The following is a 27,957-nucleotide window of genomic DNA, read 5'->3' as shown; positions in this document are numbered from 1 at the left end:
GGGACCTGGGCGCTATTTTAACAAAAGGTCTATATAAGTCAAATCACTCATCAAAACATCTTAGCCAGAGAATGGTCATGGCTTTGAAGTTATAGCATCGGTTATCAGATACTGTCATTTCCTTCTCACAACGTCATCAAATTCACCATTGATTAGTCACTTTAACAGTTTATGATGTTCTATATGGTATCATTGTAATCCTTGACCATGAAAACATTGGGATAGACATCTCCTTTTCAGTGTTAGCATGTGTGGTTCAGGAGATATGATGCAAACTACATAATTTGCTTATGGCAGAATTAAAATGGCCGCCACAAGGCATTTTTGCGATGGCTCAATTTCTGAAACTGTACAGGGCCCCAAACTATAAGCGTACCAAGTTTCATGCTTTTACGAAAAAGGGAACATCATTTTCACATATCATCTGGACTAATATACAGAAATCAGGGTTTTGTCATTTATATGGGGGTAGGTTTGTTTACAGAGTGATAACTATCCTTAAGCTACCAAATCAGCAGGGTTATCATACCAAAATATAAACTAGAGACATGTAGGAAGACAAAAATAACAAAATCGTGCGGTCACCTCAGGTGGTACCGATTTTTGCCTTGGCCCATGGACTAAAAGCACATTTGGTAAATTACTACAATTGCAGCCTCCGGATGTTATGCAAACATATGTTTTCTGCATTCGCTCTCTCTCACTTACAGGATTTGAGTGACTGTGATTTACTGTAGTTGACTGTAGATGCATTGTGCTAAACTGGGCCTGGTTGGTCAGAGGTGGTGAAATAATGTAGAGGGAGAGATGCATGAAACACAGACAGGAAGCTGCTCTCATGAAATGTGACTCTTGCAATGTCCTGCGTCACCTGTCTCACCAAAGCTTTGTTCAAACTCGCATGCAACAGACATTTGAATTAGGTCACAACAGCCTAGTGCAATAATCAAGACTAGCTGTACAAACGTGTGTGTGTGTGTGTGTGTGTGTGTGTGTGTGTGTGTGTGTGTGTGTGTGTGTGTGTGTGTGTGTGTGTGTGTGTGTGTGTGTGTGTGTGTGTGTGTGTGTGTGTGCGTGTGCGTGTGTGTGGTTTGTGCATGGTCGTAACTACCATTGAGGACACCGAAAACATGACCTTGTTTTTTGTTTTTTTGTTTTTTTTATAGCCTCGCCCCCCAGATCTATTCATCTGTCATTGATGTTTTAAAGCCCTCATAAATAACATGATATATGACATAGTTGATCAGAAATGAAACAATTTGCTTCCTCTCTGTGTGCTATATACTGTAGAAGGAAGAGACATAACTCACCACAACATTCACATTTTGCATTGGGGCTAGATTGGGGCTAGACTTTGGGGACAGTTCTATTGAAGTGAATGGGTAAGTAACTCTCCTGTAAGTGATGTTTGTGTAGATAGGCCATTGTATTTAATTGAGCAGTATTCTGCATTGTGACCTGTATGCAGAATATATATTATATTATATGGGGAGACATTTATTTTTGGTATCATTGTAAAGCAACAGCACAGTAAAGAGGATATTAATCTAATATGATTTATAGATCTAGCCTCTTAATTTTGCTTTCAAAGTGTACCAGATTGAAGCATTTTACTTTAAAATTGGCAACATTTTCACAGCCCCCCCCCAGCCAACCCCGGCCGTGTGTGTGTGTGTGTGTGTGTGTGTGTGTGTGTGTGTGTGTGTGTGTGTGTGTGTGCGCCCGCGGGCGTGCATGTGTGCGTGCATGTGTGTTTGTGTTAGCCATTTATTTTCACAGCTTAGAAAAATATACAGTAGCATATTACTAAAAAATAAACTTTATTGGTTTAAATCCAGTGTAAGAAGTCAAGCGACATGGTGGTTACAGAAGAATTAGAATACATTTACATACATTTAAGATAACATCTCTCTACTATTAAAAAAAAGCATGATGCAACAATGTTGACCACATGTCTGCCTGGTTGTTGATCTAAATATGAATGTGTTCTTTAGTAAACCTGCCTCGTTCAGTAATGTAACGGATGTGAATATCATCTGGATCATAACTAGTAGCCATTTGATCACATCCTACATGCGATGTTATACAGTATATACATAACTTATATATATTATATACAATTTTTTTAATAGGGTCATGACTAGGCTTTATATTTCATACAAAACTAAATTCTACCCACACAAATTACATAAAGTCAGCAACAATGCTTTTGTCGGGATAAGAAGATAACTTACCTACCCCCCCCTCAACCCTACAGGTCACTCATGCATTGATTGCTCCTTAGCTTACATACATACATTCATCATGATAATTGGAGACAGCAGCATCCAAACAAAGTTGCCACTTCATGTCCAAACAGAAAGTGTTGACCATAATTCATCTTATTCAAATTTATTTTCTCTGAAAACCTGCACCAAACATCCATGTGCAAGCATTTCTCTCTTTGGAATATAAAACACCGCCTTGGAATACAAGATGGACAGTTTAGTCTGGATTTGTGAGCATGTAGCCTACAAGTCTCTCCACAAGCTACAGACAAAGAAGATCCTGTCCTCTCTTTTCTGGAGTTTCTGGAGTTGCTCCATCGTGGAGGAATGAGATGCAGATTTCGTTCATGCCGTGACAGTACGGACGTGACAGTACGGACGTGACAGTACGGACGTGACAGTACGGACGTGACAGTACGGACGTGACAGGACGGACGTGACAGTACGGACGTGACAGGACGGACGTGACAGTACGGACGTGACAGTACGGACGTGACAGGACGGACGTGACAGTACGGACGTGACAGGACGGACGTGACAGTACGGACGTGACAGGACGGACGTGACAGTACGGGCATGACAGGACGGACGTGACAGTACGGGCATGACAGGACGGACGTGACAGTACGGGCATGACAGGACGGGCGTGACAGTACGGTACGGGCGTGACAGTACGGTACGGGCGTGACAGTATGGTACGGGCGTGACAGTACAGTACGGCCGTGACAGTACAGTACGGCCGTGACAGTACAGTACGGGCGTGACAGGACGGACGTGACAGTACAGTACGGGCGTGACAGGACGGTACGGGCGTGACAGTACGGTACGGGCGTGACAGGACGGACGTGACAGTACAGTACGGGCGTGACAGTACAGTACGGGCGTGACAGTGCGGACGTGACAGTACGGGCGTGACAGTACAGTACGGGCGTGACAGTACAGTACGGGCGTGACAGTACGGTACGGGCGTGACAGTACAGTACGGGCGTGACAGTACAGTACGGGCGTGACAGTACGGTACGGGCGTGACAGTACAGTACGGGCGTGACAGTACGGCTGTGACAGTGCGGACGTGACAGTACAGTACGGGCGTGACAGGACGGACGTGACAGTACAGTACGGGCGTGACAGTACAGTACGGGCGTGACAGTACAGTACGGCTGTGACAGTGCGGACGTGACAGTACGGGCGTGACAGTACAGTACGGGCGTGACAGTACGGTACGGGCGTGACAGTACGGTACGGGCGTGACAGTACAGTACGGGCGTGACAGTACAGTACGGCCGTGACAGTACAGTACGGGCGTGACAGTACAGTACGGGCGTGACAGTACAGTACGGGCGTGACAGTACAGTACGGGCGTGACAGGACGGTACGGGCGTGACAGGACGGACGTGACAGTACAGTACGGGCGTGACAGTATGGCTGTGACAGTATGGTACATACACTCGTATGTCAAAAGGGCCACATTTTTCTCTTTTACGCTCTTCAGGACAAATGGCGAAATAAAGCTAATATGGATGTGAAAGGACAAACAGGCAAACTGTGAGCCAGCAGGTCCGTGTCTAATTCATTTGATGCTGCTGCTGGTAGGAAAATGCATTGGAGTTGAGTTTGAAGGTGGGGACTCCTCTGACCAGTGTTGTAGTCGAGTCCCGAGTCCTGGACACATTTTCACGACCCGTGACTCAACTTGGACTTGAGCACTGATGACTTGGACTTTGATGACTTGGACTTGGACTCGAGCATTCGTGCTTTCGGGCTCGGAATTTGGAGACGGGGAACTTATTTTGATCAAGACTGTATTTTTCTGTCTGTCTTTGTGTGGAATAGGCCGTGACAATTTGCCATAAAATATTGATCGCGATATTAATACCGTGACATGATTCAATTTCGTGCAAGAGCAGGCACGTACATGCGGATTCACGCTCTTGTTCGGTAGGCTAACTCAGGGCTCGGACTCAGCAATGGGGACTTGACTCGACTCTTCTTCGGCGACACTGATGTACAGTGACTAAAACACGGCGTCTGACTGCTCGACACTAGCCAAGGTCTTGAGCTCGGCGAAGTCCCTGCCGGCGTCGGCCGCTTGACTCTGCACGCCCGCGCTCTTCTGCTTCTGCCGGCCGGCGAACGGCTTCCCCAGCTTGACGGACAGCGTGTGCAGGATGGAGCTCTCGTCGGGCGAGGAGCCGCTGCGGCTGGTGCGCGTGCTCAGGCTGCGGCTCTCGGAGTTGGTGTTCTCGAAGAGGCGTCCCATGAAGCTGAGGCCGGCCTGGCGGATGTGCGAGCTGCCGGCGAACACGTAGAGGATGGGGTTGACGGCGCTGCTGAAGTAGGCGAAGGCCGTGACGTTGGGACGCGCCGTCTTGGCGGCGCGCTTCACTGCGTCACTGCCGAGTAACAGACCGACCACCTGGGGGAGCGGACGGGGGGAGAAGGGAAGTTAGTCCAAGTTAGTCTATTTACACGTGCAAATAGATGTTTGCACGTGTGGTGTTCTTGTTTTAAAAAAAAGACACTACAGATGACCCATGAGACAAAGACAAAGGTTGATGTCTGGGATCCATTGGACTATGAATAGAATGAAACATACAGAACTTTCTTCAACCCGTCACTGAACAGGGATCTTCAGACAGGGGGGTTTCTAGGACCTCTAGGGGGGGTAAGCCCCTATTCTACAACAGCATGAGTGAATACTGGATTCTGATTGGCTAGCAACAGTGGTAAATACGCCAACAATCTACAGTTCGGCTCCAACCGCAGTATCACTCCGCTCCCTGATGCTGACTCCGCTCCCTGTGCTGACTCCGCCCACTGTTAGCCTGTCAGTCTGCAAATCTCTAACAAGGAAATGGCCGATCTCTAACACAAGGAAATGTCCGATTTCGTAGTAACGTTTGATTTACTGGGTGGATTGAGTTTTGAGCAGTGGTTAGATGAAGATGAAGGTGAAGTGAACAAAGAACGACATGGTGAAATTGGGGAGAGAGAACTGGCTGAGCTTGAGTTGTCACGAGTTCGGACTAGCGGGAGGTCGGACTAGCGGGAGGTCGGACTAGCGCCCGGACCCCGAACCTGGGACTGTCAAACAAACAAACGCCCTCTGCCGTCACCAGATATCAACACACCACCACCAAAACGGGCTGCTTTAGATAACTGTTTAAATAACTGTACTTTTACAGGCAATGTATCAATAACTGTGAATCCCGTTAAGGAATAGGTTAGTTCTTTTGTGGCTCAAAGGCAACTAAATGTTTAGTGCAATCATTGATCTTGTGTATGGAACTATATTCTGTGGCGGAAGGATAAATGTATTCTGAAACCAGTAATGATTGTAAATAATGAATTGGATGTTACAATTGTGTATTTTTTATATTATTTGGTAGCTGTTGTAGAAAACAAATTTACCACTCGAGGTCGGCGTTTGTGGCCACATTTACCACTGGTACAGGATTTATAGCACTCGGCTTCGCCTCGTGCCACAACCCTGTACCAGTGGTAAATGTGGCCACAACCCCCTCCCTCTCGTGGTAAATTTGTTAAATCACAATGTGACATGCATACAGTGCCTTGTTGACCCCCCCACCCCCCACCACCGCTAAATCCCTCACAACACTGGATAACACGATTAATATATTCATATTTTTCTATATATGATATTTTAATTTACAACAATAATACCTTTAATGGATTACTAAGTAACATGAGTTTTTACACCACAAAATATATATATATATTTTTTTATGTAAAATTGAATATGCTGTTTGAATAAGTATCCATCCACTTTGACAAACCTCAACTCAAATAGGTACAGAATGGAGTCCAGTGCAATGGATGTGTGTGTGTGTGTGTGTGTGTGTGTGTGTGTGTGTGTGTGTGTGTGTGTGTGTGTGTGTGTGTGTGTGTGTGTGTGTGTGTGTGTGTGTGTGTGTGTGTGTGTGTGTGTGTGGATGTGCGTGGGCGTGGGCCAAACAGTTGTTGTTTTTCACACCATCCTGTGTCAATTCTTGAGACTGTTGTGAGATCAGCAGGTCACTTATGGTGTGAGTTGCATAACGTTAGTCGGTTTGTTCGGCCATAGTAACCACCAACAATTTGGTAAAATAGCGGTTGAAGTCAACATCTTTAGAAAATACAGAGGTCATGACCTCGGTGTCCTCAATGGTAGTTACAGCCATGGAGAGAGAGAGTTCAGAGGTTTATTGACTGCAGTAAAAAAACTGATCGTATCAGAATCAATCCCATAACAATCGAGCACTATTTCTGCCAAAAAAGAGCTTGAGTACGTCACCTCGGTGATGTTGACGCTGTGATAGATGTTATAGAGCTTGAGTACGTCACCTCGGTGATGTTGATGATGTGATAGATGTGTGAGAGCTTGAGTACGTCACCTCTGTGATGTTGACGATGTGATAGGGCAGCCAGAAGAGCGCAAAGGTGCCGACGATGAGGAGGATGAGACGGCTGCTCTTGCCTTTGCCCTGGAACATGGCGCTTCGCAGGCGCCAGATGACGGAGGAGTAGCAGATGGTGATGAGGGTGAACGGCAGCAGGCAGGACATGATGGTCTCAAACAGGTACTGGAACACCTGGTGACCCACGCTGTCCCAGTGGTACGGGTTACACAGGTACAGAGAGGCGTTGTTGGGTAGGAAGAACTTCCGATTGCTGCTGTGGAAGTTGCGGGAGGGGGTAAAGAAATAGACAGTTACTGTATATTGATCTCTAGGGCAGAGAGAAAGAGGAAGAGAATAAGCGACACATGTAAAGGTGTATGTATACATGCCTCTGCAGTATAGGCTGCACAAACTTTGAAATACAAGACTGAATCTTTGATTGCCTAACGGTCCATCATATCCATTGAAAATATATGTCAAACGTCTGGACCAAATATAACAAATTAAATTATGCCATGATATAAAAAAAAATCTTAAATTTGGGTTTCTTCATACACACACACACACACACACACTGACACACACTGACCCACCTGCGGTAGAAGGGCATGGGCAGCGATAGGACGAACGCCATCATCCAGACCCCCAGCAGGATGAGCAGCAGGGAGCGCTTGGTTCTCATCCTCTGGGAGAGGAAGGGGCGCGTGACAGCCAGCCAGCGGTCCACACTCATCAGGCAGATGAGGTAGATTGACACGTACATGTTGACGCTGGACAGGTAGTGCACCAGCTTGCACGCCGGCGAGCCGAACTCCCAGCCGCGGCCTCCGGCCAGGTAACGCAGGAAGAGCGGGGCGCTGAGCAGCACGAAGGCGTCCGCCGCCGCCAGGTTCAGGACCAGCAGACACGTGACCGAGCGCTTCTTCACGCGGCACAGCACCGACCACACCACAAACAGGTTGCCGGGGAAGCCCAGCGCAAAGGCCAGGCTCAGGATGGCGATGCCCACCTGGGCCGAGATGCTGAGGGGCGCCATCAGGGAGGCTGCTGTTGAAGAGTCGGAGGTGGAAACTGACAACGGTTGGGCTGGCACAACCTTTGGGAGAGGAAATGAACAGGAAACAGGATATGTTGTAGGCTGTTTACAGTTTGAGGGATGCCAGTGTGTGTCAATGCTGCACAGTTGCATCACATGGATTTGGCCAGGGCAGCGTGTGGGCGTTGTTACAAGCAAGGCACGCTCTAAATGAGCATGTGAAATTTCAAGTATATAAGAAATATATAAGAATGAATAAAAGATTGAAAATGTTTTCATGTGACATTTTTGTCACGATCCATGAACTACAGAGGGAAAATACAATTATACTGGATGATATTGAATGAAATAGCCAGAAAAGCATAACTGGCCATCTGTAATTTAGAAGTCTAGAATATACATTCCAACTGTTTCAACAGATTAATTATTAGGGGTCCAAGCACGAAGTGCGTGGATCCCTATTGTATCTGTTCCGTTTATTATTTTTATTTTTATTATTCTCCGCTAAAACAGTATGCACGTCAAAAACCGTAAGGGGTACAGTAGCCAGACTTTGCACATAGGTTGTAAATGTGCCCCACTACTCAGAGACAAAAAATTACCCATATTGACCAGATGGTGGCGCTATAACAGACCATTTCACGTATTGGCCCATAACTGCTGAACCGTGAGGCGTAGAATCAAAATTCCACATCTGCTGGATTCCCTGGCTCAATACGCATCTATCCATATAGACCCCGCCCATTTAAGTCTGCTAGATTTTCCGCCATCTTGGTCTTTGTCAATAACCTATTTTTGCTATCTCCTCCCAGGCCATTTGCCTGAATGAGCCTAAACTTTTTCTGTGCAATCTCTGGACTTACCTGACCTAAAGTTATGGAATTCATTTAGATACGTGAAACCGTTTTGAAATGATAAATGTTTAAACTTTTGATGACACATGCCCTGACACTAAACACACACAAACACACACACACACACACACACACACACACACACACACACACACACACACAAACAAACAAACAAACAAACAAACAAACAAACACACACAGACAGACACACACATACACACACACACACATATACTAAAATGGCCACCACGGCTGTACTTCATCTCCCAGAGTGCTTCACTCCACACACAGGTGTCATACACACATACGCACGCACGCATGCACACACATGCACACACACACACACACACACACACACACACACACACAAACAAACAAACAAACAAACAAACATACAATATCAATATCAATGTAAAACATACAATATCATGCAAAAACCATCTTGTATTTTCTCAAAAACATATTGTTGCCCAGGATGAGGATATATATATATATATACACACACACACACACACACAATGTCACAAACATATATATATATATATATATATATATATATATATATATATATATATATATATATAATGTATATATATATATATGTGTGTGTGTGTGTGTGTGTGTGTGTGTGTGTATATATATATACGTGTGTATATATATGTATATATGTAGATACAACGCCCATACTGACCACAATACTGACCACCATGCCCATACTGACCACCATGCCCTGACTGACCACCACGCTCTGACTGACCACCACACCCTAACTGACCACAACGCCATAGCTGACCACAACGCCCATACTGACCACAATGCCCATACTGACCACAATGTCCATACTGACCACAACGTCCATACTGACCACCACACCCATACTGATCACCATGCCCATACTGACCACCACGCCCTGACTGAACACCATGCCCTGACTGACCACCACACCCTGACTGACCACCACGCCCTGACTGACCACCACGCCCTGACTGACCACAACGCCCTGACTGACCACAACGCCCTGACTGACCACAATGAAACCACAGATAAACTGGGGTCAGATATAACCTCTTCAGAGACATTCACTGCCTCTGAGTTAGGCCCTGCCCACTCCAGGGCAACTTCACAGCAGCCACATAAGTCATTCAGGTCAGGCCAGTCAGACCACATGCCAAAGCCAGGGGAACGACTGTCCAGCTTCCCGCTAGGTTTCGGCTTGAATCCCAGGAAGTTAGGATCTGACCCACAGAAGTGCAACTGTAATCCAGGTCACCAATGGTTACCATGTAAACATTAAAGTGGGCAGAAACATGTAGTAATGCAATGTGACTGACACCCCTATCAGCCAATCAGAGTGGGCTGTGTGGTAGAGCTCTGTTGATAGCTGCAGCAGGTGCCCTGAATCAATGAGATGAAGGTGACTGCTGGAGAAAGCAGAGCTGCAGGTTTGTGGAGCTGGTTTTAACATCTTACAATCAATTCAATCTATAATGTTTGAACTTGAACTTGCCAATACTTGAAACCTGTTGAATCTAAACTCTGAAGCTGAATTGGTGAGTTATTGTTTGTGTGTTTGCACCCCCCCCCCCCCACCCACCCACATTCTTGAAGTAATTTGTCCAACACTGACACACACACACACACACACACACACACACACACACACACACACACACACACACACACAAAACACACACACACACACGCACACCCACACACACACACACACACACACACACACACACACACAGACAGACAGCCCCTGGTGCAAGAGATGAGCCAGGGAATGGGATTACTCTCACAAAAAACTACACTTCCCAAGATGCAGCAGCAAAATGGCCGCTCATTACCAGATTGAGAACACCTGAAAAGGAATACATTCTCTCAGTCATACATTCAAACAGACAGCAACCAGAAGCACCAAGCTCTACTCAGAGTTTAATTTCAAAGACGCCAATGGTCGGTGAATATGTTTACATTCCTGTTGTTTTAAAATGCTGCTTAAATGTTTGATGCAATGCTGCTTAATTTATTTGTTAAATTGCTTCAATTGGAAGGAACCATTGTATTGCAGCACTGATTTCATTTTTGTGTTTGCATCTTTGAATTCATATTGTGTTTTAGTTTAATAAGTTAAAAGCATAAGTTAAAAGTATAAATTACGAAAGAATAACACAAAGTTAAAAATGTTAAATTTATGTTTAAAACACTACTAAAAATGTGGACATGAATGTTTGAACTTGAAGTGATTGGTTGCGCCTTTACTGATCTGTAGATATCCACCGTGCCAATGGTGCCCTGTTGAATCTAAACTCTGAAGCTGAATTGGTGAGTTATTGTTTGTGTGTTTGCATCCCCCCCCCCCCCCCCCCGGGAAGATGGGTGGAGCTATGGAGCTAATGTATTCCTATCTTGTGTGTTTAATTAAAGCCAAGTAAGATGTTAAGAGTTTTGGCCTTAAAGGGACACTCCACCGAAAAACAATGCTGATTTATTTTGCACATCTCACACATCCGAAAACAGTTTAGCAGGCATTAATTTAGTTTGACACTTATTGAGTTGATTTGTGAAAGGTATAGTTTGGTTTATTTGAAGTGTGGTACTATGCGGTACTTGTAATGTCTAAACTTTTAATGCCACCTGCTGTGACACCCCCCCCCCCCCATTCCCCCCCCCCCACACACACACACACACACACACGTGTGAGCCACCTAATTGACTCAGGGCTTGGAGACTCGGACTCAAATTCCCATAATCCATCACTCCCTGGGTGGCTATTCACATGCAACCACCACCATTCTGAATGAAGGACGCCACTTCGAAAAAGTAAGTCTACTATATTTTTTTGCACCCTATGCCACAGTAGTGACATTAGATAAAACATACAATATCATGCAAAAACAAAATGCCACCTACTGAACCTTGGCCTTGAATCTTTGAATTTGAATTACATACTCCAGATTTTCTAAAGTCAACCTATATGCAAATAGTGTCATGTCAATGTGAAGTTATAAAAGCTAATCATACTACTTCCTATGACTAATTTGTCTGTTTATGCCATGCTCTTCCACAGATCAACATCACTTGCAAAGTAATCAAACTGGTAAAACCCACAACTGAAGCAACAACCTGAGCCGGCACCACCATGAATACAACAACCTTCCTCCTCAGTGATGCAACTGGAACCATTGACCTAGCTGTGTGGGGGTACTGTAAACCTGACATTGACGACTGGTACCACCTGACCAACCTATCCATACATGCATACAAACCAATACATATCTGACAACCACCCCAACCACAACATCAACACCCACCACTGCACTTGAATCATACACAGAACCACCACCACCCACCACTCAAAGCATCTATGGTGAAGTCTCTTCTGCCACCGTCACAAACAAGTACTTCTGTTTTTGGCACCTATCACTATTGTAAACCTTGACTCACATACAAATGTCACAAATGCAATCAACACCATACAACAGAAACCGCAAAACACATATCCAATTCTCTCTGTCCATCAATAACCAGGAAACATCATACACCATCCCACTCGCACTTATCACACCACTGCTTACAAAATCACCAACTCAAATGACTACAGACGAAATGGAAGAAGCTATCCTCATGCTCAATCACATCTGAGTTGACATAATAGACAAATCATAGCCCTGACTCAGACTTGACTCCAAGACTCAACAGTCCCTCCACACAGTCCGGAAACCCCGACTCAGCCCCACACAAGGACAAAATGGATTGATATATTTTAAGTTTTTCATTTCATAAAAACTATTATTTGCAATAAAAACTTATTGTTTGAATCATATATCTGCCTCCTTTGCTGTCTTTTGTCCCAGTTTTTTATGCATTATATCCTAACTCCTTTAGTCAACCTTGAGCTTACACTTTTATTGCCAACTTGTAGATGTCCACTGTGCCCAAGCTTACCCTTTTAAAACATCTGAATAACAGACAAGTAACTTGTTAACTGATAACCTATTAAGCCACTAACAGTTTGACTTAAAGGGTGATTTACACAACCTGAATATTAATCTTGTTATATCTATACAGAGACACTATGAATGTACCATGTGGAGTATCTAGTAATAGTTAGGATTTTACATTAATTTCAAGACAAATGGTTCAAATTCTGGCCTTGTGCTTATGCAGACCAGATTTATGACTACCACCACTACTACAAAAGCATTGGCTTTTCATTGTGACAACCAATTACTTAGATCACCATTCAGGAACAGTTTGTTTAATCCTTTCCTCACTGAGCACATCTATAACCATGATCAGAAGTGTACAGTAGAAGCAGCACACTATCTTCATCCAATGGACTCGGAACACCACAAAAGCAACACCTCAGTAAGCTGTCCACTCATGGCTAACACATCTAAGCTTATCAGGAAGCTAGGATTTGAAATTATGACAGTTTGCCTAGAAAAAGTCCATTGCTTAATAAGCCTCTTTGACAGCCACCATTTGGCTTACCAACCACCACTGCTACTTACTACATATTACTTGCAAACTTGGTACACTTGTGCACCTATCAACTCTGACTAAATGTGCAATTCAGTGTCTATATTATCTGACATATAACCTCCAAGTCACCAGAAGCTTGGACCCCGCATCGCCGCTTGCGGCTATATTTATTATTATTATTATTATTATTATTATTATTATTATTGTTATTATTATTACAGTTTTGTTATTGTTATTGTTATTGTTATTAGTATTGTTATTATTATTATTAGTATTACAGTATTGTTATTATTACAGTATTGTTAATATTATTATTATTATTATTATGATTATTATTTCAAAATCACATACTGACCTTCAGCTGCTGATCTCCTGTATAAACGGCAAACTGTAAATCCACTCCACAAGTATCTATTATACGACTTTGCTTTTCCCCCGCCTGTTACAAAATGCCTTGTGTTCCGGCCTCTGTGCTTCTTGCTCTGAAGAAGAGAGTGAGTGTCATGTGAGGGGAAACACGGTGACCGCAGAGACACAGATGGGAAGCAAGTTAGTGTTTGTCTAGGCCAGTGGTTTTCAAAGTGTGGCTATTACTCTAACCATATCTCAAAGTTTCCTGCTATGGATATGACATGTAGCCTATATCAAGTTTCCTGCTACGGATATGACACGTATATTGCTTCCCGGATTTTAACACACACAGGGCGAGGCATTTTGGTAGTATCCTGTAATATGCTGTCACCAGACATGTGGTGTGGTTGGCTTTCAAAATATGACATCAGTCATATCGGGAAAATATCTAAACTCCATATTCTGATGGTATCAAAGTGGTCCCATTCGGAGTTAAGATATGCTCCGGACATGAGTCATAAACCGCGAGTATCAACAGTCAATTTGATGAGATTTGCATCATATATTTGAATGTCCGACATAAGGATATTAATATATCTCAAAGTTTCCTGCTACGGATATGACACGTATATTGCTTCCCGTATATTGCTTTTAACACACACAGAGCGAGGCATTTTGGTAGTATCCTGTAATATGCTGTCACCAGACATGTGGTGTGGTTGGCTTTCAAAATATGACATCAGTCATATCGGGAAAATATCTAAACTCCATATTCTGATGGTATCAAGTGGTCCCATTCGGAGTTAAGATATGCTCCAGATATGAAATTGCAAAATGTTGTGGTCGGAGAGTATCCAACCCGGATTTCCTCCTATATGGGTCATAATTTGAAATATCCTGGCAAGACTAACTCCGGATTCTGGGGTATTTCGCGCAGTGGCCGGGCCAGGGAGGCATGTGCTGAGGGGGGTGCTATAGGGGTCAAATGTCCACACAGTTTACACATGTTGTTGACCTTTCAACCGGAAGTTAAGTAATCGTCTGCGTCTCTGTGACGTGCACGATGTCTTTTTCCCAGGATGGGGAAGGCATGACCCGCCCTTCCTCTGATTAGCCTAGCGTCAAACGCTGTTGATCCAATCACATTCACTTGGCTATCCTATCCTGCGTCTCTCCTCCTCTCCTGTGCCAATCATCGCAATCCTGCCCACTGCCCAGCTGCCGAGCTCCGACTGACTGGCGGGTCAGCAACAGTGAAACCGCCCCGTGGTGTTCTGCCCTTAGGGTCTCTGCACGGCCCTGAGGGAGAACTAGGGCAGCCTCAGCAAATTAATGGAAATGCTATAAAGGATTCTCTATCGTAGACTGAGCAGATGCCCTCCTCTCTCACCACAAGAAGAGGGTCATCTTACCACGGAGTCATTACGCCAAAATTAGTTGCCATGCTATTTGTGCATAAAGCTTACTTGTCACATTTTACCCACTGGCCTCTCATGTTTGAAATGGGGAAGGAAATGATTCAGTTATGTGTTAATACTAACCAGTCAAAACGTCATCACAATCATTTTCATTTGCCCCCTGGTGGTAATAGTCTAGAACAATGTTTATAACGGAAAATAGAAATATTGAACATGAAGAAATATTTAATGTAAACAAATGAACCAAATCAGTGAACCCTGAACCCTGCTTCTTCTGCCTTCAGTGTCGTGGCAGTTTGGCAGAGAGGCCCAGATAATGTCAGAGAATGTTGTAAAAGGAGTGGCTGTATAAGTTGCAATGGAAAAAGAAGGAGTGGCACGAGAAGCCCTGAGGGCGAGAGTGAGGGGGGAGATGTTTCCAGGTGGCAGGATCTCACTGCTGCTTCAACATTAAATCATAGCTGATTTGTGTGCAATGTCTGTTCCCTTAAGTTGCACCAGGCTTTTGGCCACAATTACAGCATGCATGATGATCTTCCTCTTGCAACATGACACAGCACATGAACATGAACATGAACACAATGTATCCAACATGACACAGCACATGAACATGAACATGAACACAATGTATCCAACATGACACAGCACATGAACATGAACATGAACACAATGTATCCAAGTGCCAGATTGCACAATCAACTTGAAATCAGTCTTCGTCATCTTTTCCTCAAAATGTTATGATTTTTTAATTATATTTCAAAACAATTAAACTATTTTTATGGGGGGTAAAATATTGACATTTTTTGTTTCGTGTCTTCTTATAAAAGACCATAAAACATCATACAAAAGAGGGTCTGTTTTTATAAAACATACACAAAAGAGAGCCTGTGTCGAATCTTTGTTATCTTTGATTCTATCTCTTGTACTATCCCTGAAGACGACACTTGTTGTCAAAACGTTGGCACTTTATAATTTAAAACAATTACATCGTGGAGTGTGCGATTGCCTTCTTCTTACACTGTAGTCCTTCTAGTGTGGTCAGCACCTCCTCAACACTGGTCAGCAGCTCCTCAACACTGGTGTGCGTTCCTCCACTCTTTCTTCATTCACCTATCCAAGGTGAGTGTTCATAGACACACAATTCAGAAACCAATGTAAGAAAATCAAGTCTGTCCATCGATCCTTAAATTTTAACTCACTTGTGCTCATTATGAGGTATAATAATAACATGAACTGTTTCAGTTCAGGCTCATTTACATGCTTTGGCAAGTAGAAACGTGGACAAAAATGGCAATAACAAAATGTGTGGACAAATGTAGCAAGAAAACACTCAGACAGCAGTAAACATGTACAGTAAACATGAGCTAAACGTTGGCTAGTACAGTCCTGGATAATAGTCTCAACAGCTGCTCCCTTATGAGATAGTTAATAGGGCCATATCCATCTGATCCAACGTGCTATTTGATGACGTTGAATGTGTGAATGATGCTTAAAGCCTGCGTTCAAACATTTCAACATGCTTCAGCTCTTTCTTTCGTGAGCTTTTTCAGGTCCAGTGACGCCTCCACTTGTCACAATCACAGAAGAACGTTCATTTCCTGCAGAAGGTTGAATCAGGGCAGGGCTTTTTCAATTGGCTGACATTAGTGGATCCGCCCACTCTGCCTTGTAAAAACCAATCATTGTACTTGTGATGCTTGTAAAGGTCCTTTTCAAAGCTGTGTGTGGTGTCATGTACCGAAAACACACTCAGTCTATTTTTACACATTCATTTTCCATCATCAGAGCCGGGAGCTCCAAGAACAGGCTGTTTCTGCTGCTGTTCCTTTAAGGCTCATTAATATTAATGACCCCTCTGTTCTGATTGGCTACACGTTTCAAATGAAACATGAGACACGGCAGCCCGGCAACTACAAATAGAGAAATCTAGACAATGGCAACAGCTCAACTGCTTTGGGGGGGGAGGGGACTTTGTTAGCCTATTATTTCTTACAAAAATTATAACGAACCATGGGACGCCACAAAGTTACGGAAGTCCAAACGAATCGTTCAGAGACTCGCTCTTCTAATATGGATTGTGTGGATTTAGTTGCCGACTGTGCGTTTTGATACTCTCAGATGTTTAGACAGCACATCCAATCCAACTCCTTAATAATCAAAGAGGCCACCATGTGGGACCTCTAACATTTTCAAGGTGCGATGTCACTGGACGGACGAGGGGTTCAGACCACACTGCCTGTGAAGAGGGGTTCAGACCACACGGGCTGTGAAGAGGGCTTCAGACCACATGGGCTGTGTTTTCCCCTCCAGAAGGACCATGACCGTGCCACGCCTGCAGCCTCCTTGGGGCTTTATTTACCGTTGTTCAGAGCTTTCAGATTGGAGCTAACGTTGGTGACAGAGTCCGGGTCTCTCTCCTTCAGCATGACTCCGTCTGCGTCCTTGTCTTTGTCCCGGCTGTTCTGGCTGTTCTGTCGGCTCTTCCTCGTCCCGGAGTCCAGCGCCGTGCCCTCGAACAAGCGGGCCATAAACGCGAGCCCCTCTCGGCGGATGTAGGACTTGCCCGCGAACACGTAGAGCACGGGGTTAGCACTGCTGCTGATGAATGCCACCGAAGAGGTGATAGCGCGGTATCTAAGGTGGATGTGATCCAGCCTGGTGGATGGAGGATTTATCCAAGCATTGTAGGAGAGAAAAGGGGTACAAAAAAAATAAACCGTTAGTTTTTTGTTTGTTTATTTTGGGGAACTAGGCAAAGGCAAGCATGGGGCCCCCTGAATCCCAACTGAACAACCAGGGGTAAAATCTCAGTAGAAGTTGTACAGCCTGACACACTAGTCATGCTGGTCATGACTCAAGATTGATTTGTGGTAGCAAAAAGAGTTCTTCAATAGTAAATTTGCAAATAAGTTCTATTAGGGGCCCTCTAGCTGCAGGGGCCCAAGGCAGTCACCTCCCTTATCTTAATGGTAAGACCGCCCCTGTCTACAACAGCTGAATAATCGCTTTTTCTTCCAAATGTATCCCATTGGAAGAGGGATAATGCTGATAACATGCCAGTGAATTTGATTGAGTTTGATTTGACATTTTGATATTTGACATGAAAGTATTTGCAACTTTTTGTCTTATCATTGAACTTACCTTGCTTTCACTGCTGAACCATGTGGATACAAAGCCGCTGTAACCTGTGGACAGTATAGAATTAAAGATTTGATGATTCTGAAGAATGTTATATGGTAAAAGCGTCTCACATTTGCTTGCAAACATTAGTTAGTTAGTTAGTTAGTTAGTTAGTTAGTTTATTTCGATCAGAAAGAAAAGAATATTCACAGAATAGAAAAAAACAACAGAAAAAACAAAAGATACATAAGGCTGACCGAAAGGGTTTAGGGCTGAAGCTAACTAGCTTATTAAATGCCCTTACCCTTATTCCTTTACGTTATATGTAAACATATGCAGTACATATGCATACACATGGATTCATACATGCATTGATTTACACACACAAATAGCACATGCTCCTAATTATTCATAGATGCCCATACATACATAGGCTACCTACCACATATACATATAATTACACATACAAAGCTAATACCAAACATACTACAGGAAATACAAGTGACCCATAAGTCCTGATTATGTGCCATCACGTCTATACTTCTCCAGAATAATATTTCTATACTTTTTTTTGAATTGCACAAGATTTTTACTTTCTTTGATCTCGTCAGGTAATTTATTCCACAGTTTCACACCACAGACAGATACGCACATGCTCTTCAGAGTGCTATGAACAATTGGTTGTTTGAAATTCAATCTCCCTCTCAGCTCATAACCACCTTCTCTATCACTGAACTGTTTTTATATATTACCAGGAAGTAAATTATGTCGCGCTTTATACAGAGTTTGGGCGGTTTTGAACTCCACCAGATCCCAAAACTTTTTTAATAAAAATAACACATTAAAGCTGAAGAAGGTCAAATGTTATCAATAGTCCAGAATACAAAGTGTTTGTTTCCGTAATGTTCTGCTCAATGTGTTATGTGTGAAAAGAGAGGACAGGACATGCCACATACAGTACCTGCACGATGTTGATGATATGGTAGGGCAACCAGAAGATGCAGAAGGTCACCACGATGGCCAGGATGAGCTTCTCGCTGCGGATCCGACGGCGGAACTTGGTCTGCCTGATCCGCCGCAGGATGCAGATGTAGCTGCCTACAATCACCCCGTACGGAATGAAGAATCCCAGCAGGAGTTCTGGAGTGTACTGGAGGACCGCCTGCGCATGGAAGGACAGAGGTGCATTTAGAGGTTCTGGAGTGTACTGGAGGACCGCCTGCGCATGGAAGGACAGAGGTGCATTTAGAAGAATCCAACGAGGTGTAAGTGTTTTAAAACTTTGAACTTTAATACCCAGAAATCACTTTGTTCTTAAGTTTCAAGTTGTCACTTCCTGTGCGTGTCACGAATTTCAACTCAGCAAATACAGCAAATCTACAGAGCGTTAGGGAGGATGGGATCTTTTCTCTATTGGTGCCCCAGTTTAGGCCAATCAGATAAGACGGTGTATTTTCACTCAAAACATGTTGCGGTGCCCCTTGAAAGATAGCAGATTAGCAGGTTAGCACGGTTGACACGTGTTGAATGAATTTAAAGCAGGTTATGAGGTCAAATCTAGCAAAGCACGTTGCATCAAGGCTAATAGCTAAGCTAAACGGAGGCCTACGGAGAATATTTTCCTCCAACTCAAGGTTACATGTCTCACAATGACAAGTGAAGAGGTAGCAAGTTTACTACATGGATTCCACCATTATGAGACTTTTTTCAGCAGTGAGGGGAGGTGAGGGCTGCTTTAAACTGTGAGGGAGGAGCCAAGCTAAACGAGGGGAGGCGAGGGCTGCTTTAAACTGTGAGGGAGGAGCCAAGCTAAACGAGGGGAGGCGAGGGCTGCTTTAAACTGTGAGGGAGGAGCCAAGCTAAACGAGGGGAGGCGAGGGCTGCTTTAAACTGTGAGGGAGGAGCCAAGCTAAACAAGGGGAGGCGAGGGCTGCTTTAAACTGTGAGGGAGGAGCCAAGCTAAACGAGGGGAGGCGAGGGCTGCTTTAAACTGTGAGGGAGGAGCCAAGCTAAACGAGGGGAGGCGAGGGCTGCTTTAACCTGTGAGGGAGGAGCCAAGCTAAACGAGGGGAGGCGAGGGCTGCTTTAAACTGTGAGGGAGGAGCCAAGCTAAACGAGGGGAGGTGAGGGCTGCTTTAAATTGTGAGGGAGGAGCCAAGCTAAACGAGGGGAGGTGAGGGCTGCTTTAACCTGTGAGGGAGGAGCCAAGCTAAACGAGGGGAGGCGAGGGCTGCTTCAAACTGTGAGGGAGGAGCCAAGCTAAACGAGGGGAGGTGAGGGCTGCTTTAAATTGTGAGGGAGGAGCCAAGCTAAACGAGGGGAGGCGAGGGCTGCTTTAAACTGCGAGGGAGGAGCCAAGCTAAACGAGGGGAGGTGAGGGCTGCTTTAAACTGTGAGGGAGGAGCCAAGCTAAACGAGGGGAGGTGAGGGCTGCTTTAAATTGTGAGGGAGGAGCCAAGCTAAACGAGGGGAGGCGAGGGCTGCTTTAAACTGCGAGGGAGGAGCCAAGCTAAACGAGGGGAGGCGAGGGCTGCTTTAAACTGCGAGGGAGGAGCCAAGCTAAACGAGGGGAGGCGAGGGCTGCTTTAAACTGTGAGGGAGGAGCCAAGCTAAACGAGGGGAGGTGAGGGCTGCTTTAACCTGTGAGGGAGGAGCCAAGCTAAACGAGGGGAGGCGAGGGCTGCTTCAAACTGTGAGGGAGGAGCCAAGCTAAACGAGGGGAGGTGAGGGCTGCTTTAAATTGTGAGGGAGGAGCCAAGCTAAACGAGGGGAGGCGAGGGCTGCTTTAAACTGCGAGGGAGGAGCCAAGCTAAACGAGGGGAGGTGAGGGCTGCTTTAAACTGTGAGGGAGGAGCCAAGCTAAACGAGGGGAGGTGAGGGCTGCTTTAAATTGTGAGGGAGGAGCCAAGCTAAACGAGGGGAGGCGAGGGCTGCTTTAAACTGCGAGGGAGGAGCCAAGCTAAACGAGGGGAGGCGAGGGCTGCTTTAAACTGCGAGGGAGGAGCCAAGCTAAACGAGGGGAGGCGAGGGCTGCTTTAAACTGCGAGGGAGGAGCCAAGCTAAACGAGGGGAGGTGAGGGCTCCTTTAAACTGCAAGGGAGGAGCCAAGCTAAACGAGTAAAAAGAAAGTCTAAAGTTACTGAATGGACCCGGAGCAGCTTCATTCAGGAGCAGAATTTGACAACCAGCTTTAGAAAAGAGGTGAAAACAGCAACACGGCTGCTGCTGTGTGGATATTAGTTTTGAACATTATGTCTCAATGAAATGTCAACAGTTTCAGAATTGGTTGTGAGGTCTGATATTGCTGCAGATTTAACCCATTGATACCTGATGCAGCATTTGTGTGTGTATCCCTTTAAGACCGCGAACTGCGTCATGCGGTCTTAAAGGGATACACACACAAATGAGGGATATACACGCAACTGCTGCATCAGGTATCAATGGATTAAAGAAACATGCCAACATTTTGGGAGATTCTGCCGTTTGCCTTCCTCCCAATAGTAAGACAAGAAGATAGATGTCCTTCACTTCTCCGTGTGTAGTAGAATAGAAAAGTAGCTATTTAGTGCTAGTTAGCTTAGTACAATGGATGGTAGTCTATGGTGGTACATTAGCTAGCCTACCCCTGTTAAATCACCAAATACAAATTCCAACAGCTCTAAAGATGCTCTTATGTACATGTTGTGACTTGTGAATTACTAGACATAATTTTCAAAGCAAATACGTCGCCGGAATTACATTCCTGACCAAAACCCCTGGGCTTCCAGCTATGTATTTGTATATGCATCAAAAATGACAATGTTTTGTCATTTTGCTGCACAACTTACAACATGTACATAAGAGCTGAAAGCAGATTGTCCCTGATGAAGGCTTAGGCCGAAACATGTTGGAGTGTTCCAATTTGAACATGATAGAATAAAGGCTTTTTAATCATAATCATTCAAATTTTATATGTACATAAGAGCATTTGAGAGCTGTTTAGACTGTGTTTTTTGCAAATAGGCGAATCTCCCAAAATGTTGACGTGTTCCTTTAAGGTTCATCATTATATAATGTATAATGATTCATATTGAATATAGTTTTGATAACAATATAATCAGGTCCTTGTTCACTCACATCACGGCTGTCCTTACGGTGGATGGAAGTACACACCAAACGCTGCACGCTGCCCTGGCCCAGACCAATCTCTTGCCTGAAGATGACAGCAGGTACAGAGACGACCAGCACCAGAACCCACACCACCACCAGCACCACCCGCTGGACCGTCCTCCGGCTCGTGATGGCCGTGACGCGCTGCGGCCACACCACCGCCACCAGTCTGTGCAGGCTCATCAGCATGATGAGCTGTATGGAGGCGTACATGTTGGCCAGACACAGGTAGAAGAGCACCTTGCACATCACCTTCCCAAACACCCACCGATTCTGCACAAGGTAGACTATGAAGAACGGACTGAGAGCCATCAGGGAGCCGTCGGCGAAAGCTAGGTTGAGGATGAGGAGGGTGGTGATGGACTGCTTGCGGGCACGCGCCAGGATGCTCCAGATGATGAAGAGGTTGCCGGGGACGCCCAGGACAAAGGCCAGGCCGAGGATGAGGGCAGCCACTGTGGTGACAGTCATGCTGCCGTCACTGCTGCTGGGTGCTGAGGTGGAGGGAGGCCGACTGGTGAACGACACGAGGGAGGAGTTCATGAGGGGCAGCAAGAAGGGAACGCTTCTGTTATTCTGGGCCATTTTAGTTACCTGCCAAAGAGAGAATATTGGTGATTGATTTTTGATCAAAGATGTCAATGATTGCATTCATTTTAACACTTCAGAAGATGTCACATTATTAGAAACATGCAGGATACCTTCACTGGTTTTACTGTCATTTGTTAAGTGTCTCTATGTCACTATCTCAGTCACGTGACATTTCTTGCCCCGGAAGTGAAGTTTCCCATTCATTTTCTCCATAGACATTTAAAAAAAAACTTATATAACAAGTTTTAAGGGTGGAACCAAGCCAACCCGTGACCTACTGGATCATGAGTGACCATAAAACATTTCAGTTGGAGCAAAACAAATAAAATAAAAATAAAGATGGATTAAATGTTTTATGGTCACTCATGATCCAGTAGGTCACGGGGTGGCTTGGTCCCAGCCTTAAAACTCGTTATATTAGGATTTTATGAATGGGAAACGCACTTCAGGGGCAAATATGTCACTCTATTATGGTACCTTGATAATCTAGCGAAGGTAAGTAATTGACTTGAACGAGCATTGCTAACAAACCGAACAAAAACAGACAAAAATCGCAAATGTTTTAAATTCATTCTTCCACAAATCAGCAGCAGATAGTTTCCAGCTGTTGCCACTCACTCATCACATGAGGTGTGTTTATCTTCAGATGGTTTACAGATTGCCTGACTAATTGAGGCCTCACCTCTAAAACCTACAGCCGACGGGTTTCAGCTGGCACGTTTCCCCCTGAACAATAGAAGGGTTACAGTAGATTTTCCCGCAAAGGGAGGGTGGCGCAAGCGTAGCAGGTTTTAACTGGGACTCTTAATTCCTGTACTTTACGAGACCAGACACGAGCGGAACAGTCAGCCTAATGTCAATATTATCTTATGAACTAAGAGGAACATCTAACGAATGTGATACAGAGATGCATCTCAGTAAAAGGGGTGAACCTGTGGAACAATTTTGATGATGAAATGAAACTGTGCAACTCACTTAAGACTTTCAAAAATATGTATAAATGCAAGATCATAGATAAATATAAAACAGTGGTATAGTCATATTATATATATATGTATATATATATATGTTTATATATATATTAAATTATATATTTATCGCAAAATTATGGACAAAATCATGTGTTTAAATGAAGAATGTGTGCGTGTAGTGTACAAATATGTATGTGTATACAGAAGTGTAAATGTGTTACCATGTAAATATACATCAATGTAAATATGGTAGGGTGTATATATGGATGTTTGTGTGGATGAATGTATGTAAGTATGGAAAGATGAATTTCGATGCTGCTTAGCCGAGACAACGCCAGTTTGAGTAACATTTTTTATTTATTTAATTTTTTATTTTTCTCTAGTTCGCTTCTTTCATTCTCTAAATATTTTCTTTTGCACTATAAAGGCTTTTTGAGATTGTGTTAAAAGGGTAAACATAATAAGCCCCGGCTTCAGTCTTCACCTTTTGGTCCTCTTTGATCTATATGAAAATTCTTGTATTGATAATTGATTTCTGGAATAATATGACCAAATAAACTAATCAATCAATCAATCAATCAATCAATATTGAGGAATCATACACACACCTCTCTCTCCCTCTCTCTCACCCTCTCTCTCTCTCTCTCTCTCTGGTTTTGTTGATCAAATCTAGGTTAGCTGTCAATCAATAACAGTTTAAGCATTCCGAGATAATGCTCTTGCATGCATCATGTACTGCCAATTTGTGAGAATCCGTTTCATGTTATTGGAAGCAATATTTCATAAAGGGATATGGCATGCCATTGCTTGTACAACATATCTGAACTCTTACTCAGTTAAAGAGCTCACCTTCAAGTCTGCTCACGCACAAACTAATACAGTTTCAATGCTCACTCTCTCTTACTCTCTCTTTTCATTTCACACACACACATACACAAACACACCCACCTGTGCTATGTGCTAACCCCACATGTGCTAACCAAACCTGTTTGATCTTTCATAGAAACATGTACTTGTGGTATAATTCTGAAGGGTGTAAGTAGCATAGCTCTAAGCTTGCTCATTAGGAGATGTTACAGGTAGAGTAGATACTGTACATAGCAATAATATGAGAAGAAGCAGTCATCTACTCCTGAGGACATTTGTTTGAGTGCTTCTCCCATTATGTTGCATCTGGTTGTGCCTTAAAGAAGACATTTCAACGCTATCACATCTATGGGGGTACTAGGACCTTGGATATTGTGTTTTTCCTGGCTTTAGAAAATGGCAAAAATTCCAACCTTGAATATATGAACACCTATATGAACACCTTGGAAGCCTATACTGTCCAGAGGAGTTAAACCATGTTTGTGAGCAGGACATCTGGATGCCCTGAAGAGTTATGAGCTCAGAGGATGAGTCGTCGTCATCGTCTGAGGAGTCACCAGTGACCAGCTGAAGCTGTCCAGCATCCAGTGAGGAGAGCATCACGCATGCTTTGAGTCTGCAGCCAGCATTAAGCAAAGTGTCTGAGCTGTAGATGATAAGGGCCTGAACTCAGCAACTGAACGCACAACTCAATTAAAAAAAAAACTTGGGTGCAATAAGGCCAAAAGCATCTGATGAAAAAAAGAAAACTGGGCCAGCAGCACAACCAGTACAACAGACCAGTACAACAGACCAGTACAACAGACCAGTACAACAGACCAGTACAACAGACCAGTACAACAGACGCGGTTCAGTGAGTAGCATTCTTCAGCATTCAAAAGCTGAATGCTGAGGAATGCTACCTGCTGAAACGCGTCCGCTGTACTGGTCTGACCCAGATGTAGCCTAATAATAATAACAATAATAAAAAGGACATTGAGAGTGCTGACCCTTTTTCTCTCTTCATCAATAAGAGCCTGTTTCTCTCTTCATCAATAAGAGCCTGCCATTTGTGTCAATGTAACGTGTGAATTCTCCGTACTATACGAGAGAGAGACAGAGACACACAGAGAGAGAGAGAGAGTGTTTACAGAAAGCCGGTCAGACCACACAGCTCTCACAGCAGCAGCAGGTGACACTGTCTTGAACAATAATAGCCTCACAGGGAGAAACTGAGATTTTTCATTTCCTTCTCTCATTTTCTACTTGAGACTCAACTGAACAAAAAGCAAACACACAAGGGATTATAGCCGACTATAAAACCTGCCTGAGTCAAAAAGGTGTGTTTGTGTTGAATGTGTGACTCATCCTGTAGGCTACATACCTAAACACACCTGTTCTATATGCACAAGACAGAGAATATGAGCATCATTACATCTAACCTATCGATGTGGCACAAACTGGTCACATTCCATTTTCCCATGGTTCTCAATGTAGGGATTAAATAATGTCATGGCTCTGTAAACCATGAAAACAAAAACGCACACCTATTCAATAGTTTTTTAAAAAAGGACAAAAATCCTTTGCCATTTCCCCCCACCCAATTTTTTTTAAATTTTATCCAAAAGCAATATAAAGTCACTGCCGATTTGGTGGCTGTAACTTCTACTTCTAAGCGACATTAAGGTCTACATGTTGATTGACAGAAAGCACAGCAGATTGATGAATGAGGTGACAGGAACATGAGAAGGAGCTGTACTCACCGAGGCTTTCTGCTGGAGATACTGATGGAGGAAATCAAGCGAAGAGCAAGAGCTAGAAAAGACTGATAAGATATTGATCAGTATGCCTCTTCTTCTCTTCCCTCCACGTGCTCTCTCTCTCTCTCCCCCTCTCTCTCTCTCTCTCTCTCTCTCTCTCTATTGAGTTGTCATGGCTGCTGTGACATGCAGTGTAGTGAGAGGAAGGTGTGTCCCTATTACCTGGCCTGCCCTGCTCTGGCATGGTGTCAACACCCTCAAATAGAATCACCCCCCCCCCCCCCACACACACACACACACACACACACACACATACACACACACACACACATACACACACACACACACACACATACACACACACGTTTTAAAAGCCCTGGGGGCCCTATATTGGTGCAGACGCTATCTGCTTGCGCACCTGTTTGCGTGCCTTAACGCATGTCTTATGCCATCATCCCTGCAGGGACGTAAGTGTCCAGGTGTTACTCCGAGTTTTGCACCCCCACCGCCAAACGCATCCCCACCTCACGGGAGCATATTGTAATGATTTATACAGAAACGTAACTGTTTGTAGTGACCGCACTTTAAATGCAGTGTAAGGGTTTGGTTTCCAGTGTGACAACTCCACCTGTTGACCACACTTTGAAATAGCTACACCTTAGGCTTTTCTACTGTTACAAGCCACCTTATAACCACACTTTAAATACACTCAAGATGTTCTAGTCTACTGGGACAACGCCACCTTCTTTTTAATAAGCGGAAGGAGGAGCTCAACCCAATGGCAAAAATGAATGAAATACCTTGGTTCCAATAATCACCAGATTAGGCTGCATGGTTCAAAAAGTGATCTGTGTTTATTACAAAAATAATGTCAACTATAGCCTATTTAAAAGTAGCACATCACCATCCTGTTTTGTGCCGTCTCCGCCCTGCAACCCTCGGAGTGCCTGAGCCCGCTCCCACGCCCCGCCGCAGCCCACAGGAGCGCCACCTGGTGACAGAGAGAGGAAAGAGGAAACAGCACTGCAAGCAAGCATGCAAGATCACTCTAAAAATGGGAAGCATGCGATCCCCTTGGTACCACTACATGAAAACACTGATATGTTGTGCAAAAAAGATCAACAGCGCCTTTTCTGTCTCAGGAAACTTGAAAAGTTCCAGGTCGATTGGACCCTGATGAAGCTTTTATTGAGTCTGTCATCTCTTCCCTTCTCTATTGTCTGTTGGTGTGGTAACCTCTGCACCAAAGACAAGAACTCCCTTGGGAAGATAGTGAAGACAGCTTCAAAAATAGCCAGAGTCCATTTTAGGAGCCTAGACCATGGCCCTGTCTGATTCTCAAGTGAACGAGCAATATAGGTGGCATTTCTAGGTAAGAAGTTATAATTAGGCTGTCTGAAACCAGTTTGATACATAAGTTCCTTTCTAGGTACCTGGTTATGGAACCATGGTACCTTTAGGATATCCCATGATACCTTGCGACCCTTACAATCGACGAAGAAGAACGAAGCGAGCCCGAGCGAGCCCCAAATGGCGACGCCCACAAAGCCGACCGCATCAGAAAAAAGTGAAACAACATTGGCTAAATAACAAACATCTGTCACTTTCTTTTTGTTTTTATTCTGGAATAGTCAATCAACCTTTACTTAATTTCAGTGCAGTCAGATGTTTGTACAGTGTCAGGAAAGTCACTTTTGAACAATAGT

The 27,957-nt window shown here is 44.2% G+C and overlaps 2 protein-coding genes across 3 annotated transcripts in view; both read right to left on the bottom strand.

The window, feature by feature from the left end:
* Positions 1-3,231: 3,231 nt before the first annotated feature.
* Positions 3,232-13,512, bottom strand: ltb4r (leukotriene B4 receptor). Of its 2 annotated transcripts, none has more exons than XM_083640374.1 (4): positions 13,401-13,512; positions 7,261-7,763; positions 6,662-6,941; positions 3,232-4,683 (listed from the first exon to the last, which is right to left on the bottom strand). In XM_083640374.1, exons 2-4 carry the CDS (start codon positions 7,701-7,703, stop codon positions 4,282-4,284), a joined length of 1,125 nt encoding a protein of 374 aa, XP_083496500.1. In that variant the 5' UTR covers positions 7,704-7,763; positions 13,401-13,512; the 3' UTR covers positions 3,232-4,281. The 2 variants fall into 2 exon arrangements, with proteins under 2 accessions (XP_083496500.1, XP_083496501.1); XM_083640375.1 differs by having other exon boundaries at positions 6,662-6,938.
* A 1,516-nt stretch (positions 13,513-15,028) lies between these two features.
* ltb4r2a (leukotriene B4 receptor 2a) overlaps positions 15,029-27,957 on the bottom strand; it is a 135,596-nt gene continuing 122,667 nt past the window's right edge. The window contains exons 2-6 of the mRNA XM_083640520.1: positions 26,255-26,408; positions 22,051-22,677; positions 18,896-19,096; positions 17,956-17,999; positions 15,029-17,469 (exon numbers count right to left, since the gene is read on the bottom strand). Of these exons, the coding sequence (XP_083496646.1) occupies positions 17,166-17,469; positions 17,956-17,999; positions 18,896-19,096; positions 22,051-22,668 (1,167 nt within the window). The 5' untranslated portion in view covers positions 22,669-22,677; positions 26,255-26,408 and the 3' untranslated portion in view covers positions 15,029-17,165. The remainder of the gene's footprint in view (positions 17,470-17,955; positions 18,000-18,895; positions 19,097-22,050; positions 22,678-26,254; positions 26,409-27,957) is intronic.

The sequence above is a fragment of the Poromitra crassiceps genome, assembly GCF_964638095.1.
Source record: "Poromitra crassiceps genome assembly, chromosome: 7".
Taxonomy (NCBI): Eukaryota; Metazoa; Chordata; class Actinopteri; order Beryciformes; family Melamphaidae; genus Poromitra; species Poromitra crassiceps.
The sequence above is the reverse complement of the archived record's forward strand: the minus strand, read 5'-3'. Positions and strand labels throughout refer to the sequence as shown.

Bases quoted from the DNA above. Each gene is read 5' to 3' on its own strand.
- ltb4r (XM_083640374.1), bottom strand. From the start codon at position 7,703: ATGGCGCCCCTCAGCATCTCGGCCCAGGTGGGCATCGCCATCCTGAGC. The intron at 6,942-7,260 runs GTGGGTCAGTGT...CAACTTCCACAG, and splicing joins CCCATGCCCTTCTACCGCAG to CAGCAATCGGAAGTTCTTCC. The intron at 4,684-6,661 runs GTGACGTACTCA...CCGCTCCCCCAG, and splicing joins ACATCGTCAACATCACAGAG to GTGGTCGGTCTGTTACTCGG.